The sequence below is a fragment of the Dermacentor andersoni genome, chromosome 7 (assembly GCF_023375885.2).
Source record: "Dermacentor andersoni chromosome 7, qqDerAnde1_hic_scaffold, whole genome shotgun sequence".
In the NCBI taxonomy this organism is placed as follows: domain Eukaryota; kingdom Metazoa; phylum Arthropoda; class Arachnida; order Ixodida; family Ixodidae; genus Dermacentor; species Dermacentor andersoni.
Window position 1 is genome coordinate 82,346,417 of NC_092820.1, and position 21,074 is coordinate 82,367,490.

At 45.3% G+C, this 21,074-nt stretch overlaps 1 protein-coding gene across 1 annotated transcript in view; it reads left to right on the forward strand.

The window, feature by feature from the left end:
• Positions 1-19,458, forward strand: part of LOC129385835 (uncharacterized) — a 32,525-nt gene extending 13,067 nt beyond the window's left edge. The window contains exons 5-10 of the mRNA XM_055072993.2: positions 2,581-2,734; positions 4,589-4,710; positions 7,160-7,277; positions 7,871-8,044; positions 17,601-17,711; positions 19,274-19,458. Coding sequence (XP_054928968.2) covers positions 2,581-2,734; positions 4,589-4,710; positions 7,160-7,277; positions 7,871-8,044; positions 17,601-17,711; positions 19,274-19,417 — 823 coding nt within the window. The 3' untranslated portion in view covers positions 19,418-19,458. The remainder of the gene's footprint in view (positions 1-2,580; positions 2,735-4,588; positions 4,711-7,159; positions 7,278-7,870; positions 8,045-17,600; positions 17,712-19,273) is intronic.
• Positions 19,459-21,074: the final 1,616 nt, after the last annotated feature.

Here is a 21,074-nt window from a genome sequence, read left to right on the forward strand (position 1 = left end):
AGATTGCCCATTTGTGCAAAATAGTTATTTTTTTTTTCTTGTTGCGTTGCTTGCACCCAATACGTGACCTGAACAGTAATTCCTGCGGGTGATCCGATATTTTTATGAAGAAACGTAGCATGACTGGTTGTATATTAAATGGATATTTAATTACCACGTAATTATGATAGGTGTCTATAAAATGCAGTCACGTTGACTTGCTTTCTATGGAGCCTCCATCACCTTCGCATAAAATTATGTAAACATCGCACATTTGCCGACAGTCTCTCGTAATTCGTGACTGAAGGGGATATGCGGGTGTAATTCCGGTACTTCTCATTTAGTAGGGTTATGGTGAGCTATTTAAGAGCCGGCGATGACATATGTGGTATTTTCCGGACGACAGGGATGGTCAGGTTCATCTTTCGCTCAATGAGGCACCAAGGAGGACCGCATCAGAAAGACGGACAGTACGTCAATTGTCTAAACTTCGCCTCTTCAGCGTCGAACAGCTTTCTGGTTGCATATTCTATTATAGTTTGTTGGTGCGGGGTTGTTGTACGGCAGTAATTACCCTCGTTTAGGTTCTACTTGATACCATCCTACTGTTTTTAGAGCATTACAATTTGAAGGAATTGTCTTGTGAACAGAAAAATGAAATAAACACCTGTAGTAAGTCAAAAATAGAGGCTGCCTTGCATCCTAAGCATTACACGCGTTCAATTAGGCAGGCTTCGAATATAAGCTATTGCGTTAAAGCGGCAAAAATTGGGAGAGATAGATCGAAATGGGTGACGTCGCGGTGACGTGCAAGTGCTGAGCCTTCTCCGCGAAATTGAAAAAGACAGGAAATTTTGCCTTTATTTATTCTCTCTAATAATAATGACCTGCCGCCAAATGAATGAAAGTTTAGAAATAAGACTTTGCAGCGTAAACTGGTTTAGGGTCGCTCTTTATAGTGACCCTTTAAGCCATCCAAGATTGCATGTTAAGTTTCTGAAACGCCAAAATAGGTGAGTCTTGCCAGGAGGGGAGGCTCGATGAGCGAGAATGGATGCAAGAACACAAAACGATGGGTGACGTCACCGGGGAGTTCCTGCACCAGTTACACGTGGCGTCATAAATTATGACAGCGTCTGGTCTGTTCTAGATGCGCAGAGAACCATTCTGTCGCATTTCGGGGTGCACAAAAAACTCATCACAGTGTCTTTTTGGAAGCGATGGCTGTTTCGAAACGCCTAAAGTGCACAAAACGAAATGGCCAGTGTAATCCGTGAAGTCGCGCTGGCAACCTTTTTACCGCTGTTTCGGTGAACGAGAAGAAGGAGACCCAGGGGCCAGATTTCTTGTTAGTCGCAATCACATAGCCAACAAACAAGGAAACCAAGGAAAGCACAGAGTAAATGTACAAGTTATGAACTAAACGAGTAAATAAAAGTGGAGGAATAAAATATCTTGCCGCAAATGGGATTTGAACCCACATCTTCGCATAACGTGTGATGTTTACGATTACGATTGATGTGATTACGTGTGATGTGACGTGTGGGATGCTATTAATAATTGGGCTACCGTGGTGCATTCATAAACATAAAAAAAGAAACGTTCGTTGCCTGATCTCTTTTCTGAAAAATGCTTCCTAGCAAACACTGCTCGGTTGTTTTTATTCCTGCTTTAAGGAGCGACGGAGAATAGACGAGAATAACTAGTTGCCTAGTGGGTAATAGACAGACAATGCCTGCTGGGACGGCAGGAAACCCATATTATGCAGTCTGGAAGCTTAAAGCCATGATGTCACATTGGTAGGCCAACAACACAAACATGTTATTGAAAGTGAATTCTATGCTCCGAGTTCCAAGCCATGGGTTTTTTTTTGCGACTCATGGCTTTGCTACGTCGATTAAACAGTGCTGCTATTTTACATACGAAGCCTTTTCAGCTGGCGTTGTGCTCGATACTTTCGTGGCCCCCTTTACTGTAGCAAGTGTTACCCTGAAGAACGATGAGTGACAGTATCTGCCTTCACAACTCAAAGCTCGAAGTAATGGTGCTCCTCGCTTTTCGGAAAGTCCCCTTAACTCGCGTCTGACACTCATCATCATCATCGTCATCATTATCATCAGCAGCAGCAGCAGCAGCCTGGCTACGCCCACTGCAGGGAAAAGGCCCCTCCCCTACTTCTCCAACTACCCCGGTCATGTGCTAATTGGGGCCATATTGTCCCTGCAAGCTTATTAATCTCATCCGCCTACCTAAGTTTCTGCAGCCCCCTGCTACGCTTCCCTTCCCTTGGAATCCAGTCCGTAACCCTTTATGACCATCGGTTATCTTCCCTCCGCATTACATGTCCTCCCCATGCCCATTTCTTCTTCTTTATTTCAACTAAAATGTCATATAACTCGCCTTTGTTCCCTTACCCAATCTGCTCTTTTCTTATCCTTTAACGTTACACCCATCATTCTTCTTTCCATAGCTCGTTGCGTCATCCTCAATTTAAGTAGAACCCTTTTCGTAAGCCTCCGGGTTTCTGCCTCGTAAGTGAGTGCTGGTAAAACACGGCTGTTATACACTTCGTCTAACACTATACACCCTTAACGCACGCAGGTACCTCAACGCAACGTCGTTGGATGATGGTGCGGTCAAGCTGGAACTGGAAGATCTGGCCGCCAATAATATCAGGCACTACGGCATCCTCAACATTATCTCTCTAGCGAGCTACATACCTACGCTTGTGGCCACTGTCGGAACTGTTGTGACGGTGAGCGCAGCAAAAGCACACACACACATGCTATTTACGGTACTATCAATCAATATATGTCTCTGCAGTGGTCTCTGTTGGTAACAGAATAGAATAAATGCATGAAAAAATTACACGTGGAATTCCTGGCACCTCTAGAATGCAGAAAAAAATAACGCGTCCGATTTCGTTGTGGCAACTCAGAATATAGCAACCCACACTATCCGATAATCCTGCTCTAACCCAAGTAATTTACGAAGCTGTTAGCCTATATCGCCGGGCTTTTCTGTCTAAAATACAAACACTTCGAAAAACTTATGCTCCAGTTACGTTTAGAAATTTAGCTTCAGGAAAGGAAGCTCCACATTCCAGGATATCTGGGGGCAACCAAATTCAGAGGCGCAGATCTCGAGTTAAATTTGGCGTTTAAGTAACGTCATATTTATGCATGACGTAGCGTTTGCGAAAACAAATTACACGCGATTGATACAATTTGTACGTTTAAAGCTTAGTTAACATAAAACGGTGTGCTGATGGGGATGTTAGTTGAGTGCCTTCACGAAAGGTGCCGTGTTATGTACTGAATATGAGTGGCTAGTAATTCTTCCCATCAAATCATGGGAGGACATAGTCCGGACTCAGTCTACCCAGTGCGTGAAGAAAGTCGGCACGTGGGAGAAAAAGACCACATTAGCACTCTCGCAAATAAGTTTGAAGAGATCGCCACGCACCCACAATATCGTTACAAATCGGCAGGCACAAGTTTCAGATTCTCGATTTACATATACCCCGTTCACTTCGCACAGGAAAACATGCAAACAACGACTAAATAATCGAATAGGCTGGTCTCATATTCTTTTAACCATCGTGCAAAGCACAAAGTGAGCCCCACCACTACGATTATCATCTGTCTTATTGATATGATATGATTTGATATGATACGATATGATATGATACACTGAAGTCTTGTGCTAGTAATTGTCTAACCTTTTGCCCAGATTCCGCGTGTGATTCTGTCAATAAATTTTGTTCCAATAGTGTGCACCGGTGGCAGGGCCCCTGCACGCGGCTGAAATCCGTTTATGAATACATAGTATACTTCTGAAAACGTGAGTTTGGGTCACTGCAATTACGTAATAAAGGATTCCGTGAAATCATAGTGCTCTTACGCGTAACTCACTGCACTGCAAGCGTCGGCCTACTCAAAACCGCTTAGGGCGTAAGCGCTTTATTCGGACCAAAATTTAAGGCTTAAGTGCGGAGTAAGCGTCGTATGCTTACACGCAATCACTTGGGATGCCAACGCACCACATGGCGTAGCCATATATGGTGCAATGGTGGTGCAATTGTGGTGCAATTATGGTGCAATTGTGGTGCAATTGTGGTGCGATTTGGTGCAACCAAAGGAACAGGCAGGATTCCGTAAAGGCTACTCAACAATAGACCATATTCACACTATCAATCAGGTGATAGAGAAATGTGCGGAATATAACCAACCCTTATATATAGATTTCATTGATTACAAGAAAGCGTTTGATTCAGTCGAACCCTCAGCTGCCACGGAGGCATTACGGAATCGGGGTGTAGACGAGCCGTATGTAAAAATACTGAAAGATATCTATAGCGGTTCTACAGCCACCGTAGTCCTGCATAAAGAAAGCAACAAAGTCCCAGTAAAGAAAGGCGTCGGGCAGGGAGATACGATCTCTCCAATGCTATTCAACTTCCGTGTGCCTTGATGTCTATGTAGCTACTCAAACAGATTGCTCGTGCCCATGTACCGGCTAAAAGGCTCCTAAATACACGATTCCATCGCTGGTCGCGTTTGGACGGAGGGGCTTCAGCGCCGGGAGTCGCTCTCCTTGTCCTTCGCAGAAACTAAGGACGCTGCAGGGAGGTGACCGATCCGCGCACCTCGTGCTGGCGGCAGGTATCTGGAACTACAACTTGTCCAGCGCCTGGGCCACCTACCAGGCGCAGTTTGGTGTGCTGGCCAGGTATGCGGCGTCCATGTCGGATGCACTCCCAGGCTCTGCAGCCTTTGCACCGTTGTGGTTTTAGAGGCGATTGTGTCCAGTTATTTAAATTAGGTGAAATCGAAAGTTTACCCTCGCCTAAAAGTACCTAGAAGCTGCGAAGGGAACACCTCACATCTTACTCGTAAGCAAAGGCTTACTATTTTGGGAAAAACAACAAAAGCAAACAGCTAGGATTCGTGGTACTCCTGAATTAATTGAATTTTTTCCTTTCGGCTAAACTCACTCCCCTCTGCTGAGTTTCATTTAACCCATTTGCGTTTTATTGAAATCAAAAAAATCGCCTTCTTTAAAAAAAAATATTGAACTACTTATAGTAAAGTAACGCCAGCATTCGTTTTCAATAGACACTGGAATTTTTTGCTATATTATTTCACTATTATTACCAGCATTTCGTAGTCTCTACATCGTGCTTTTCTCTTCATTGGTTGATGCTCTGTTCTTGGGTGTGCTTTTCAAGTACGCTTGTATTTCGTATACAATTTTGCTATTCATCTTCGATTCTCTTGCTCTATATATTTACAGGCGTCTTCCATGTTGGTATTGCGTATTCATGCATGTTGTTCTTAAATTTCTGGTGACTACGAGAGGCGTTCCGTAATAACTACCCCTTGTACCAAATGTAAAATGATTTGTTTAAACAACAGAGCCACTAACATGTCCGCTAAGCACGAGCTCTGGTCTAGCGGACAGCGACAGCTGCAGTGCATCGTCACTTTCGTTACATTACAACTTCGGTTTCAGTGATAACGTGCCACTATTTACCTATAAACAGTTTGCTGAAATGTCTAGTAAGTTGTTCCATTTGTTGTTAACTTCTTCGCTTCATTATGGCGCACCTTATTTGTTATTTCTTCTAAATGCTAAAAAGTGTCCCGGTACAGCTGATAACTTTTATGTATGATAACGATTTTATTTTATTTTCGTGAAAGATCATTTATGGCCTAAAAGCGTAATGGCGAAGGTAACCTGCAATTGTGCGGAAAGCGGGTATGATCGCAATTGTTGCGTCAGTTCATATTTTAGTATATGTTTGAACAACGGCATCCTGAAAGTGACATTAACTTTAGTATTTCGGCTAATCAAACATGACCTCACTGCTCGTCTTCACTTTCACAATTTTGGCATGTGCCCTAAAAGTAATCATAAAACATTCTTCGCTGTGCTTTTCATGTACGTTTTTATCTTCTATATAGTTTTGCGATCTCGAAAGTGAGGCTAATTTTAGGATTTGGGCTAATCAAATATGACTATAGCACCGGTCGTCGTCATTTACGCAATTTGGGCATGTGCCCTAAAAAGAATGATCAAACAGGTTAATGAGTAAATTCATTTATTTTCCAACTGGACATTGTGATTTGTCATGCAAGCAAAGTTCGTCACTTTGGGTAATCCAGCTGACCATGCGAAATTTTGCCATATGCTGCATGATATTTTCAAAAATTTATTCGAGTTTAATACACACACACACTACGTTTTGTACATCTCACCGCTCCTGTATTAACCTTTCACAACTGAAGTACCAAATTCTATCTAATAATTGTGCAAAAAGAAACTGCTGTGCTATGTAAGCGTGCTCCGTGACACACTTTGCTAGACCTTTATTACAACCCGGATGCCTATTAAGTGGAAGTTTTAGTTCGGGCACAACTCCGACGCGGCCTATTCAAATAGATGTAAAACGTAAAAACGCTTTTCTCAGATAACCCCTGGAAAGATATTAATTAGATTTGCTGCATCTGACAGGGAAAGTGAAATTGTAGTGACTGTTGGAAGGGGAATTTAGATTTAGGCTGTGTATATTTTATAAAAAATTTCGAAAAATTTGAAAATAGGAAAATAGAATCACGAAGTTTACAAATCAATAGCTCTGCTTCAAGAACAGGTATCACGGTTCTGTAAATAGCATCCAGTAGACCATTCATAGTAGACAAATTCTATATGGCGTTTTACATCTTACGTGAATTTGTTACGTTGTGTACAAGGGTTCTGCAAAAGTTGTGTTTTCATATTATGAAATTATTTTAGTTTCATGTGTAACATATCAATTTTGTCCGCTTTAGGTGTACTATTAGATGCAGTTCAACGAATTGTGATACCATTTTTCGTTGCTGAGTTATAGAGTTGTAAACTTCATAGTTTCGTTTTCTGAATTTTTTTTATTTTTGCCTATTTTTAACAAGCAATTGACGACCTAAACCAAAAATGCGAAACCATCAGTCACTAGATATTAAGTTTTTCTTTTAAATGCAACAAATCTCGTCAAATTTGGTGCGTTGGTTGCCCAGGAAAACGAATACTCCTTTTACGTGTATTTAGATAGGAACACCCGAGCTAAAGCTTCCTCTTAAACATTTCATACTTAGATGACTGATGCATACGCTGTCGCCGCGTACTTCTTCCTGTGCAGCTATGACGTGGACATAGTCATCAGCATCAGCAGCGTACAAACCATGCCGTTGAGCGAGCGTTGTCAGGTGGCGCCACCCACCGTCTGGAAGACAACTAGCGCCGCCTACCCGGGATTCGTGAGTGCACAGCGGAGAAAAAGCCGAATGCAGAAACTTCACATTAGATTGGCAATTTGCACCGTACCAAATTTGTTCAAATATGCTTTTTCTTGAGTAAGCTACATACCGCAGATCACGGAAAGAAATGTACACGTCAACGAAACCGCCTGTTTAAATGGGCACCTAAGAAAAGAATCCTGTCACTTTAGAGCAGTAAAAGAGATCCTCTTTCAAAAAAATTTAGTTTTGTTGCGAGAGGCTGTGTACTTAGAGTACAAAGGAAGCCGTATAACTTTTAATTTTATTGATAATTTTGTGCCGGAATCCAAGCGCCGGTATACTTCACTGTGAGGTCATGGCTTTCAGTGTTACATTTTTTCTCGTATTCGGGCCTTTGCGCAACAGGAAAAGAACACCGGCGTTTTGACAGGCACAAAACACACCACTGTGCATTGTTATCGCTTTCAATGCGTCAAATTCGAGCGAAACTGGCATATTTCTTTTTTTTTTGTTTTGTTTTGACACCGAAATGAATGTAAAGCAATAGTAAATTGTCAACGTTTGCCGTTCTGCTCAGTTGTGCCCTCTGTCTTTCTTTCACTACCGCAAAGGACAAGCATGCGACGCTGCTCCTAAACTCGACCGCGTACTCGCGCCCCGACCTCTACGTGGGGCTGTCCTTCGAAATGGGCGTCCTCCTGTACCAGCTGAAAGACCCATCCACGCCTCGGGAAAGGGTGCCATATGCGCCCTGCACCGATTTTGCGTTGGTCGGGTACGAGCAGGTGAGTGTCCATGTAAAGGCGGACACCTTGGAGGAATAGAGGCTGCGGGTGACCGGCTGTTTAACCGTGACCTTCCGTTCAATGCGTACTTGATAGTTTTGCTTTTATGTTTATGTTTATTTAGTTGCGGCTACAGTAATGCCCAACGCATTCCACGCGCTAAGTTGATTTCATACCTCTAAATTCAGATTTATGGGCGGGAAAGCAAAGGCATTGCCTATGGTAGCGTTTTTCATAAGCAGAAAACTTTCTTCAGTCGTGAAAATGCATTAGGTATTATTAAATAAGTATTTACTAGCTCACTTATTAGGCTCAAACTCAAATAACATTTCGTTATATTTTTGGGCAAATGTATTCTCTGGGGTCAGCTCTGCCGGAGCCATTGTAGCTTCCGCTGCTATCGTGAGCGTTCTGAGAGCGCACACGTTGGGGTTCCTGCTTAGGAGCTCTGTGTATTCGCGGCACCGGTCGTGCATTAGCCTGAGCGGAACCAACAGTAAACGTGAGCCTAAAAACCTACGTAGTCTCTCCTTTGTGTGCCGACAGACGCTAACGGTTCTCTATCGGTGTCGTGCGTCTCGTGTGCCATCGACATCGAGGGTTACAATCGACGTCGGCAACGCCACTGGCAGCCCTCCTCATTTAGGCTAACTTTCTGAGACACCGTAACCACAACACTACAGGTCTTGCTACCACATTCAATGAGCCGCCTTACCACGAAGCTGCCCCTTCTGCGCAGACGTCCACTGCAAGGCAAAAGCACTGTCCCGGCGGTCTGCCACAGTATACATCTGTATGGTGTCAACTACCTTACGCTCCTGTGCCTGCGCGATTTCCGCAACCTCATTGCCACAGCTAGCTCCACTGCGATCATGCTTAGCACCCCATGAACCGACCCAGCCCGATACTTCCTATTCTCCGTTAGAATATCAGCTGCTTGCGCTTACTCCCTTATCACTATTGTCGCGACTACCTTTCTTCTTTGTTTTACTTTTTTGACGGTAAGCAATCGTGACCGGATTATCAACACCGTTATCAGCATATCGCTCTGCACAAGCTGTTTCTATGCCGTATCCTGAATTCTACGAATGCTATCACCATTTTACGTGAATCTCACTTGATCAGGCTGCACGCGCGACGTTACAATAGCGCTGCGCATTCTCGAATGCACATAAGGAGGCACTAACTATTACTGGAGATTGCATAATGCTTCTTGTTTAAGCATCACTCGGACGTGACTCGTGGGTGCAGCGCCGGTGACCGATGATTGCGCTCGCCGCTCTTGCTGAGATTTCAAATATTCAAATTCAAATTCTTTATTTATCCATGAAAACACAATAAAAGTGTGTCTAGTACTGTTTGGAACCGCAGCCGTAAGCTAGTTATGGGTCCAAGAAATGAAATTCTATAATGCAGGCACTTCGTCACAGGCACAATAAAAACTTGGAAAAGTGGAGAGGGCGATATATACATAATACAAATGACAAAAAGAAAGCATAATAAGAAACAGTTGCTTCGATTCAAAAACATTGTGCATGTTATATTATCATAATGAATGACATACAAACAGCAGATAGATGTCTTTTAACATGTTTAATGCATGCGTGGAAATAATTTTTTAGCTGTAAGTGCAAAATTTTGAGCGTATCTTATTTCTTGTGGAAGAGTGTTCCATATCTGAACACCAATGAAAGAGAGCCGTCGTTCTCTATAAACGTTGTGCGTGGGAGGTAAATTAAAGTTGCCTAATAATACCCTTCTGGTAGTACGCGATGATGTATGGAAGAGGGACATACGACCGTATTGAGGGTTCTTTGTCGTTCTGGGAGCAGGTTCACCTAATAATCCGTTAGGTATTTAGCTCACAGTTTTCACAGTAGTCACTACAACATGACAATATGCTACCGCCTTTATGCGCGTCTTCCTTTTTGTGTTCTGTGTCACGCTTCGAGCTTAGTCTCAATTGGTTACCAACAACCTAATGGACCGATTTTAGTTAGGATTCTCTTAATGGATATCTGCGACCCATCCTGTACGGTAGGAAACACAAGCACAGGAGGAATCAGAAATAACAATTACCAGCACAGCACTGCATTCTACGCCGTTGTTGTAACCCGATTCCGACAGCTTTTCCGATGAAGCAACAGAAAATGTTCGTGAACTGAAAAACATAGACATTTAAAATGCTCAATGTATCCTGTGACGTGCCGCAGTATTTCCGCAACAGAACATTCAAGCTTACATCAGGTCGTTCAGGGTGTGGCTTCAGAACTTCTCGCAAGTACTCCACGTTCTCACTAAATATGAAGCTGTGCTTTGCGTACGTAGCGTATGAGGACTATTTCTGCCAGCGTCTGTTGCCATTGGTAAGAGAAAAAAAACATGGCATTCGTTTCATCACTTCGCCTAGTTCTCGGTTCTTCACACGCCTTAAACTTCAAATTTCCGGGACGCCGTGCACATACTTGCATTCCAGGTTCCCTCAGATATTTTTCAGACAAGGTGAAACAGGGATCTCAATTCTGTAGGGCTTTGCAGTGCATCGATATATCGTCGTTGGGTGTACGTCCGTACAAGTCGAAAACATTGTTACCGGCAGCGCGAACCACAAGGACAAGGAAAGAAGCCAACACAGGACGAGAGCTTTACTTGAACATTTTAATGACGGAAAACAGTTGTTTAAATGGAAAGAAAAATGCATAAGCCAAGTTATGAAACGACAAGAACACAATAGAAAAAGCAAATCAAACAATGAGCAAGCCAGTAACAATGAACCTACACCGACTCAGCCAATTTGCCGTCCTCAAAACGTGCCATATACAAATACGTGGAACTCAAACAGAACTCGTGTAGGGCCTTAACGTTCGTTGATGAAATCCCTGCAATCATACCTGCCACGTTTGAGAAGTCGCACACACTTGGGACTGCTAACTTTAGCTGAACACAATGCTCAACGACTACGTCCATAAAATTTTTTTATCCACCCAAGTGCTCAGCTTATTTGGTAAGAATTCAAAGAATGTAAAACGCGTGGTGATAATGAACAACACTGCGCATTACGATGAAGCTGCTGTGTGCTAAATGCAATTGAGCCGTATTCATTACCGTCCACAATCTTTCTCTGTCGAAGCCTTCGTCTACGACGAATAGAACGTGCACTGAACCCGGCATGATCCAGAGAAACAAGAGGAAAATGTAATGTGCGGCATTTCTAAGAAGTGTTGCAATCTCACCGCTGGCACGAGTTGTTGCATCTGGGGTCGCAAGCCCCAAGGGTAGCGTTGGCCTGGCGGCCTGGGGCACAACTGGAAGCATCCGAAGGTCCTGGCAAAGCATGAGTCGACTGCTAACAGAACAACTTGTTTATTCTAGCATCGCAAAAGGGCGGCCGGTCAGGTCGACCGAAGTGGAGAGACGGGAGAGCACGTTACTCGACGGAAGAAATCGGAGCCTCTCTCGGCGTCCGGGAGCAGCTGCTTTTATACTCTCGGAGTCGAGGGGAAGAAGGAACGCCTCGTCAGAGGCGCACGTGATGCGGTGCACGGACAGGCTGAGAGACACGTTGAGACGAGTGTAGTGACGCATCCGCCGGGCCGGCGCCGGTCAGACCTCCTCGCTTCACACTTGGGGAGCTCCTCTCCCCGGTTGCCGCGCTTTCACAAGCGTGGGCACCAACATGCACACACACACACACGAATACACGTGGCATTGAAACATGCCTGGACGCGCTTGGCAGGAGGCGTTACGGCAGCGTTGAACGGGCCAAAATGTCCGCCGCTTTGAATGAAGCCCCGGCGTCCGTTGCATCCGCGCCGGCTATACCGCGCGTCGTAGGCGAAACGTAACAGACCGCCCCGCCGGGAGAAGGAGATACCGATGGTCAGGGGACTGCATCCGCTGTCCGGAGGGATGTCGCTCGATGATGCTCATAACCGAAGTCGGTCGTCCCTCGGCGTTTCTTGAGCGCAGCGCACAGAGAAGGCCTCGTTCTCACGTTCAGGTTCACACAGGACACTGCAAAGTGACTTCGGGAGAGTTGCCATTTTTCTCTCGTTCCCAGCAAGCGTTAGAACTACGCCGAAACTCAACCGCTCAGTCAGCAAGCACGACACAACCCTCACTAAGCCCTGCCAGGCTCTTTCCCCTTTTATACTACTGCCTAGTTCCTTACAGTAGTCTAGCAGCAGTCAGAACGCGTCCACAAATTGGAAAATTGCACTAGAAAGCACGTCATCACTTTGAAACAGTAAACAAAAGCAATATGTTAAAAATCCTGCCTCAGGAAGAAAAACATCCGTAACAAACAACTTTGAGGCTGATTCCTACGTTAGGGGCTTCGACTTAAGCCATCGGCGTTACCGTTGAGACTCCCCTTTTTGTAACGCACCTCAAAGGAATATTGTTGTAAAGCGAGGCTCCCGCGCAGGAGGCGGCCATTTGTGGAAGAGATGGTCTGCAGCCATTGGAGAGGGCAGTGATCCGTATCGAAGCATGCGAAGCGGAGAACGCAGCTCAGCTGGCGAAAACCCCGTAGCCGCATGCGGCGCGGTCTTTAATGCCAACGTCACCCCAGGCAGACACAGCTCCCAGTCAGTTTGTTGTTCAAACCACAATGCTCTCAACACGCGCTTCATGACGGAGTGGAGCTTCTCAACGGAATTCGACTGTCGGTGGTACACTGAGCTGTGTAACAGCTTTACCCCACACCTTTCGAGAAAGGCTGTCGTCAAAGCGCTAGTAAACACTGTGCCCTGATCTGACTGGATTTCCGCAGGAAAACCAACTCGCGCAAATATGGACAGTAGTGCATTGACTATCTCAACTGAGCTGAGTTCTTTAAGTGGCACTGCTTCAGGGAACTTTGTCGCTGGGCAGATCACAGTCAAAATGTGTCTGTACCCCGTGGTTGTTACCGGCAGAGGACCCACTGTATCAATAACGAGCCGTCTAAAAGGCTCCGTAATGACAGGTACCAACTTCAACGGCGCCCTCGATTTGTCCCCTGGTTTGCCCACCCGCTGACAGGTGTCACATGTCCTCACAAAGTGGTCTGCGTCCCGAAAACACCCTGGCCAATAGTACTCTTGCAAGAGACGGTCCTTAGTTTTCTTAACTCCTAGGTGTCCGGACCACGAACCCCCATGCGACAAGCGCAACAGATCCTGACGGTAGCACTGAGGCACGATCAGCTGATCGAACTCCACTCCCCTGTGGTCTAGATACTTCCGGTACAGGACCCCACCTCTTTCCACAAAACGAGCATTTTTCTTGGCGATACCTTCCTTGACATTGCAGCGTATGTTTTCTAGGCTGCCATCCTTTTTTTGCTCGGCTATCAAAGCCGACCGGCTGACTTTTAGCAACCTATTAAGTCCGTCTGACGTAGGCGCGATGAGCAAATCTGCAGATAGCTCTTCTAACTTTCCCGTGTCGGGCATTTCCTCTCCAGTATCTGGTGCCTTCAACGCTACAGGCTCAATTTTATTCAGTTCGGACGTGCTCTGAATATCAGCTTGCTGCGCCTCTGACCCTTTCTCATTGTTCGCCAACGTCGGCCCCGCAACTACCGCCTTTGCAGCGAGCTCCCGAACTTTCGATCTGGTTAAGGCCTGAACGCTAGCCTCACCAAACAAAAGCCCCTTCTCGCGCAGGAGGTGATCGGACCTGTTCGAAAATAGGTACGGGTACTGGGGGGGCAGCATAGATGACACTGCGGCCTCCGTCTCAAGCGTTCCGAAAGGTCCTTCAATAAGCACTTTTGCTACGGGCAGACACACGCTATGAGCTTCCACGGCTTGCTTGATCCATGCGCACTCGCCCGTGAACATATCGGGTTCTACGTAAGAGGGGTGAACTACATCCATCGTAGCTGCGGAATCGCGAAGCACTCTGCACTCTTTCCCGTTCACGAGGAGGTCTCGCATGTAAGGCTCGAGAAGCTTCATGTTCTCGTCAGTGCTGCATAATGACAAAAACACGACTTTTGTTTTTGTTTCCGGACACTGCGCCGAAAAGTGACCCGGCTTCTGGCACGTATAACACACGCGCGCTTGCCTCGTCTCGAACCGCTTTCTGCGTTCGGCTTCGGCTGCCGCCGTCTCCTTAGGTTCGGTCGGACTGCTTTCACTCGCATCCGCACTACGTGTGTTCCACCTTGCTCTCATGGGTGTGAACTTCGGCCTCTCAAACTTGGAGCCAAATTCACCCTTTTGACCGTCCTTAGCTCCGCGAGCCCGACGCGTCACAAACTCCTCGGCTAGCTCAGCGGCTTTAGCAACCGTACTAACGTCTGGCCTATCCAAGACCCCGTACCGCACGTTCTCAGGTAACCGACTATAAAACTGTTCCAGCCCGAAACACTGCAGAACTTTCTCGTGGTCACCAAACGCTTTCTCTTCTTTGAGCCACTCCTGCATGTTTGACATAAGCCTGTAGGCAAACTCTGTATATGACTCACTTCTGCCTTTCTCATTTTCCCCAAACTTCCGACGGAACGCCTCCGCTGACAGCCTGTACTTTTTTAGCAGACTCGATTTCACTTGGTCGAAATCCTCTGCCTCCTCTCTCTTTAAGCGTGCTACTACGTCGGCCGCCTCGCCGGGTAACAAAGTGAGCAAACGCTGTGGCGACGTTTCCCGAGAGAACCCCTGCTTCTCGCACGTTCGCTCAAAGTTAACCAGGAACAAACCAATGTCCTCTCCAAGCTTAAACGGCCGCATCAGGTCAGTCATTTTGAACGATACTCGCTCTCCTGCACCGTGTGCCTGACTTCCATTACGAGCGCGTTCCATCTCTACCTCGAGACGCTTCATTTCCAAAGCGTGTTCGCGCTCTTCTTTTTCTTTCTGCTCTTTAAGTTCGCGCTCCTGTTTCTCTTTTTGCTCTCTAAGTTCGCGCTCCTGTCTCTCTTTTTGCTCTTTAAGTTCGAGCTCATGTCTTTTTGCCCTCTCCTCAATGGTCTCAAGGCATTCCGACAGCTCGTCATCCTCAGCTTCTAACTCAAGAATAGCCCTTAGCAGTTCTGGTTTTCTGAGTTTGTCTGAGACATCCAGACCCAACTCTCTTGCAAGCTCCAGCAATATCGGTTTGCGCAACGACTTCAAATCCATGGCTGCTCTGAATGCTGCTTTCTCTACTGCCTACTATTGTCTTGCCGCAAACTAACCCGGCAGCAACGGAAACCACAATTACCAGCTCTGTTTCTGACACTAACAAAAGCCTGGCAAAACTCAGAAGAAGAAAGTCCCGCACTCACCAAACCTCGCAGCCAAGAATTCAGCGCAGTCGTTCCGCTGAAGGCAACCAGTCATCACACAGGGCTCGTTGCACTGCTCCCGGATGGTCGTTGTGCTGCTCAGCATACAGTCAACCGCATATCTTCGCTGCTGGCCTCCGTTGTCGCGATCTCACCGCTACCAGCCAGTTGTTTCAATCCCAGCGCTGACACCGGTTGTTGCAATCTCACCGCTGGCACGAGTTGTTGCATCTGGGGTCGCAAGCCCCAAGGGTAGCGTTGGCCTGGCGGCCTGGGGCACAACTGGAAGCATCCGAAGGTCCTGGCAAAGCATGAGTCGACTGCTAACAGAACAACTTGTTCATTCTAGCATCGCAAAAGGGCGGCCGGTCAGGTCGACCGAAGTGAAGAGACGGGAGAGCATGTTACTCGACGGAAGAAATCGGAGCCTCTCTCGGCGTCCGGGAGCAGCTGCTTTTATACTCTCGGAGTCGAGGGGAAGAAGGAACGCCTCGTCAGAGGCGCACGTGATGCGGGGCACGGACAGGCTGAGAGACACGTTGAGGCGAGTGTAGTGACGCATCCGCCGGGCCGGCGCCGGTCAGACCTCCTCGCTTCACACTTGGGGAGCTCCTCTCCCCGGCTGCCGCGCTTTGACAAGCGTGGGCACCAACATGCACACACACACACACGAATACACGTGGCATTGAAACATGCCTGGACGCGCTTGGCAGGAGGCGTTACGGCAGCGTTGAACGGGCCAAAATGTCCGCCGCTTTGAATGAAGCCCGGGCGTCCGTTGCATCCGCGCCGGCTATACCGCGCGTCGTAGGCGAAACGTAACAGAAGTTAGATATGGTTACATTTGTTGTGGGACATACGAGATGGTAAATAGCTGTTTCTTTTTCTTGTTTTTTTTTTCTTTTTGCCGAGAAGTGAGTGTTTGAATGCCGCGAGGCATAGCACTCGCATGAGACAAATGAGACATTATATTGAAAAATAATGTTTAAGCGACTGTTGCACCACATCCTCTCGCATGATTTTCCTGTAGTGCTCCCTGCAATACAGAGTGGTGCTGCAGCAAGCGCTGGGAATTATGACGACTCGCATACAATGAGCGTGCAATGCGACTCAGGTCATCGAGGGGTGTTGTGGAAGTGGGTGTTCGTTCAAGTGATGCCGATAAATTTTTAAGCACGATGCTTCACGAGGTTGTCGGCACCGAGGCACGAGAACATGACCGTGTCTTTTCGCATCGACGGGAGCTTCAAGTCGAACGTTGCGATTCTGAGTGAAAAGAAATCGCGACTTTTGGTTGATGGTGATTGAAAAAGTAAGAAATCGAGCAAAACGTTCAGTGAGCGCGTGAGTTCAAGGCCTCTTTGAAAGCGTCGGACAACAATCCCGAAAAGCATGTACCTGATTTTTTTTATTAGGTAAAAGTCATCACATTAGTTATAGAGCCCTTTTCCGTTCCATTGGTCAATACTCCTCTGCTGTGTGCATTTTAGAGACACAAAAACGCATGACATACTCTGAAGAAGGCACAACTGGATAATGGGTTACATTCGGGAAAAATTGCCAGTTGAAGTCCCGCGCAGCTAAACTGGACTTTAACATATTAAAAACATGTATATTGTTATGTTGAAAACGATAGCTCTGCTCCGTCTTGATGTTCCAGATCAATAGGCTCCCCTCAAGCTGAAGTTACCAAAATACAGTTTCCTTGGTCGCTTCTTCTGGAGAATTTCCCAGTGTACATTTAAGTAGAAGCTGCTCTACTATTTTTGAAAAAAAAAAAGAATGGACATGAACAGCTCTTAAAGAAAATAGCGCGTATTTATGATTTGGCCGAGCAAACTTGATGTAAACATTAAAAAAAAGCTTTTTAGAAATTGGCACAAATTTATGAGGTGGTCGAATAATTCTTATACAAAATTTCAAAAAAGTTAAATAGAATCGCACAACATCTAGCCCTAACTCAAGGAGTATAGCAGCAAATTGGGCTAGCTGGTGGAAGTTCATCTTGTAATTCGGGGGTCACTGCGCTGTAAACACACGGACAACAGAAGCAGAAGTAGAAGGACTGCGCGCGTCCGGTCCACTTCTACTTCCGTTGTCCGTGTGTTTATAGCGCAATTACCTCCCCATAACTCAAGGATCCCTCACAGAACTCCACGTTTAAAGGCACGTTATCGAGAGCACAAGCTCTGCGTGAACTTGTGTGCTCTCCGCCCAACGAAATTTCAGACAAGTGGGTTCAGTCAGAGGGTTGTGAGTTTGATATACATTTCTATAGATCACCGTTTTTACGGCCTGCAGGTGTGTGATCCAAACGTGATCCTAAGCCATATGGACGAGTTGCCGGCGGAGTTTGGAGCGAGCTCGTCTTCGGTCTTCTTCTACGACAGCTGGGAGACCATGAAGCGCAAGGTGAGCGCCTGGATTCTTCTTATTCGTGTTTTAGAACGGTGCTCCTAACTTTAAAAACTAAGCAGCTCTTATTATCCAGGCCCATCTACCTATAAAAAAGTCAGAAGACTCCGGCTGAGATGCGAGAGAGCAAGTACAAGCAGCAATCATTTTTTGCGAACTTAACCTGCACTTGGGACCAGACACCAAGGTAGAAGAAGACAGGAGGATCACACTTCGTCCTGTCTTCTTCTCATCTTGGTGTCTCGTCCCTAGCGCAGTTTAGGTTCACAAAATAATGTCTTACCGACTAGCCTCCCGAACACGCTCTCCTTCAGACGTCATTTTCTCAAGAACTGCCTTAGCCGCACTCAGCGTCGTCCTTGACAGCTGCAGTATTTCATGCTGTAGCGTTTGAATCGTATGTACGCACACCATAACCTCAACAGACTACAGAAATTAACAACATGCTATAAGGTAGCTCAGCATTCTTGCCAATCACATTATCTTCTTTTTCAGAAAACACCCCACACAGTGACCGAAAGAAACTCCGCCTTCGCCCTGACTCTATGTTTCATCCTAGCACTAATTTCTCGTTCAAATACTTCACTGCAAGGTTTGAAACAATAGGTACAATAGCAATAAACAACAGGCTGTCACAAAAAAAGACAGTAAACGTCAAATATTTGAAAAGGAAATACTTTCTAGGAAATTAAAATTTTTGCAACTTATCTACGTCACATGTAAATTTATCGAGCAATGCTTTATGTCCAAAATTCGTACACCTTAGAAACTGGTTTTAGTCTTGCTTCCACCAGAAAGACGAGCAAAACCTGAAAAGCTACAGTAGCTTCCCCGGTAATGTTTTGAAACCTTTAATGACAAAAATGCACAAGACTGCACTTTTATAGTGGCAGAAAAGCAGAAGGCCCACAATAAGACTGTATAAAACCACCAAAGTAGAAGCACTTGTTAACGCATTTCTCAAATTAAAGACAATATGTAAGCTAATTACATCTTGTTTCCGATAAATTAAAATATTGTTCTTAATATTATTTGGCCAACGTTTATGATGACAACGTTACAGCCAGTCATAGCGAAAGATGATTTACAAGGACTGCTTTGAGGCTTCCAGCTCAAGTTTCTGCCGCTTTTTATTTTTATTTCGACAGCATCATGCACCAGCAGCTTCTTTCAGTTGCAACGTTAGAGGTGCGGTAAAGATAATGCTTTGAGTCGGGCAAACGTTGAGGCATTTCCAAACTGTTCCGTGCGATGTTCTTGCCTCGACGATTTTTGCCCCAAATGATGATTGTTTACAAAGTGCTTTCTTCGTCGCTTGGAAATTAAGAAATCACTGTTTTTCACACTCGTACAATCTTGCTTGAATTAAGGGAACAAGCGAAAAGAATGCTTAAGAAGTGTGGCAAGCTTCATCGTGGCCTCCAGAGTCAAGTCCAATTCTCAATGCGTCACCTCTGCAGGTTGTGGAATATAAGAGTTCTTCGCTTTCGTGTAGATGCTTAATGTTACCGCAGATATCCGTAAGTGTTCTGACACTGTTGCCATTTTGTTCTGGACAGGTGGACAGCGTGATGAAGCTTCCGGTGCGCAAGAAAATTGCGTGGCTCCTGTTCGACACTCACCTCTCTGACGTTACTTGGGACTGCACCGAGGCCAAGGAGCGAGAGGAGGCACTCAAGGAGCACATAGCAAGCTTCGGCTGACGTCATGCGCGTAACTTCACCGAAGAGGCCGGAGTAGTAAATGAAAAACAAATATTACGAAGGGATTCTTCGGGTCATTATTACTTGTTTGTTTGCTTTTTTATTTTACTCGTGTCCTGGGAATTACCTATGTCCCGTGCCAACGAGATTGGTGAGTCCAAATGAAGAAGAGAAAATTGTTATCTTTATTTCCTTTTAATATAGGCGTCAATTCTTCTGGTTCAAATTCTCATTTATTCACTATCCGCTTTGCCCAGTTGCCTTTTCCAGGGCTTCATTCGCTCGTGAAATTATATGTACGTTTAAACACCCGATTGCTGGCCCCTCCCCGCTGTGGGTTCTTGCCATGTTTTGTAGGCTCATCATAATCGTGTGGGAAGAGATCTTGTAGCTAAATTTTTACATTAAATTTGTTGTATTGATTCATTACAGCTGCATCTATCTATCCTACTTCTGTACTTACAGGTTGCAGGTGCCCATAGGTTTAGTCAGATCTTTTAATTCTCAAGTTATTTAAGGTAAACACCAGACCTTTTGCACATCCTTTACGTACTCTTCCACATGGGCAGTCGAGGTAAGACTGTTTCAGCCAACTCGTGCCAAGCTTCAAAAAATTCAACGTGTGCGCTAAGAGAATGCAACAACTTACCTAGTTTGGTTAGCTTTTCTCTTGATCAACTAATTCAGTGTATGTTTCTTACTGTGAACTTAGGTAATGAACTTAAACAATTTTTCCGGACTTCAAGATATTGATTTCAACAAAATCTTCGCTGTCGAAATTCTAAGTTTATTTTTATTTATTTATTTACTTCTTTATTTATTTATGTTTGTTTATTTGCATACTCTCACGGCCAGAGGGCCAGTGGCGAGTACATATGTGGTCGTTGGCAATCTTCTTGAAATTAGTGGTGTCACAGATGGCATCGATAGAGGCGGGAAGGTGGTTCAAGATGTCGGCAGTGCGTGGTATAAATGATTGCAACAATAACAACAATGAACAACGTGCTGTCGAAACAAAAGATCGTAAACGGTAAATGATTGAACAAGGAAAACTTTCTAATGAAAATTTCTGCAAGTTACGTATGTCGCATGTCAATTTATCAAGCAACGCTTTGTGTCCAAAATCCGTGCACCTTAGAAACTGGTTTAGGCCTTGCGTCCACCAGAAAGATGATGAAAACCTGAAAAGCAGCAGTAGCTTCCCCGGTAATGTTTTAAATCATTTAATGGCCAAAATGCACATGACTGCACTTTTATTGTGGTAACAAAGCATCGATCATTTGTTCGTTGCATTTTTGAAGGCATTAACATGCCTCGTGTAGGCAGTTAGTCACATCGTACTTTTTTCAAATCTTGTGCGTTTTTTTGTGCAGCCCGGAAGTATACAATTGCAGCAGCTATGATCGCGGAATGATATTATTTGTATATTGTATTTGTATTTGTATGTTTGTATATCTATACTTGCATGGTGGTACTTCCACCTACATTTGGTGATCGATGCGACGTGAAATGTAGGACGGGTGAAGGAACAACTCATCTTTAAGAACTGGATTAGCGTAGTAAATCTTATTAAAATCTTATGAAAGATACTCTTACTACGTACTGAAAGGTCTGGCAAACGGAGCGTCAGTTTCATTGAAGATGCGCTCGCGTGACG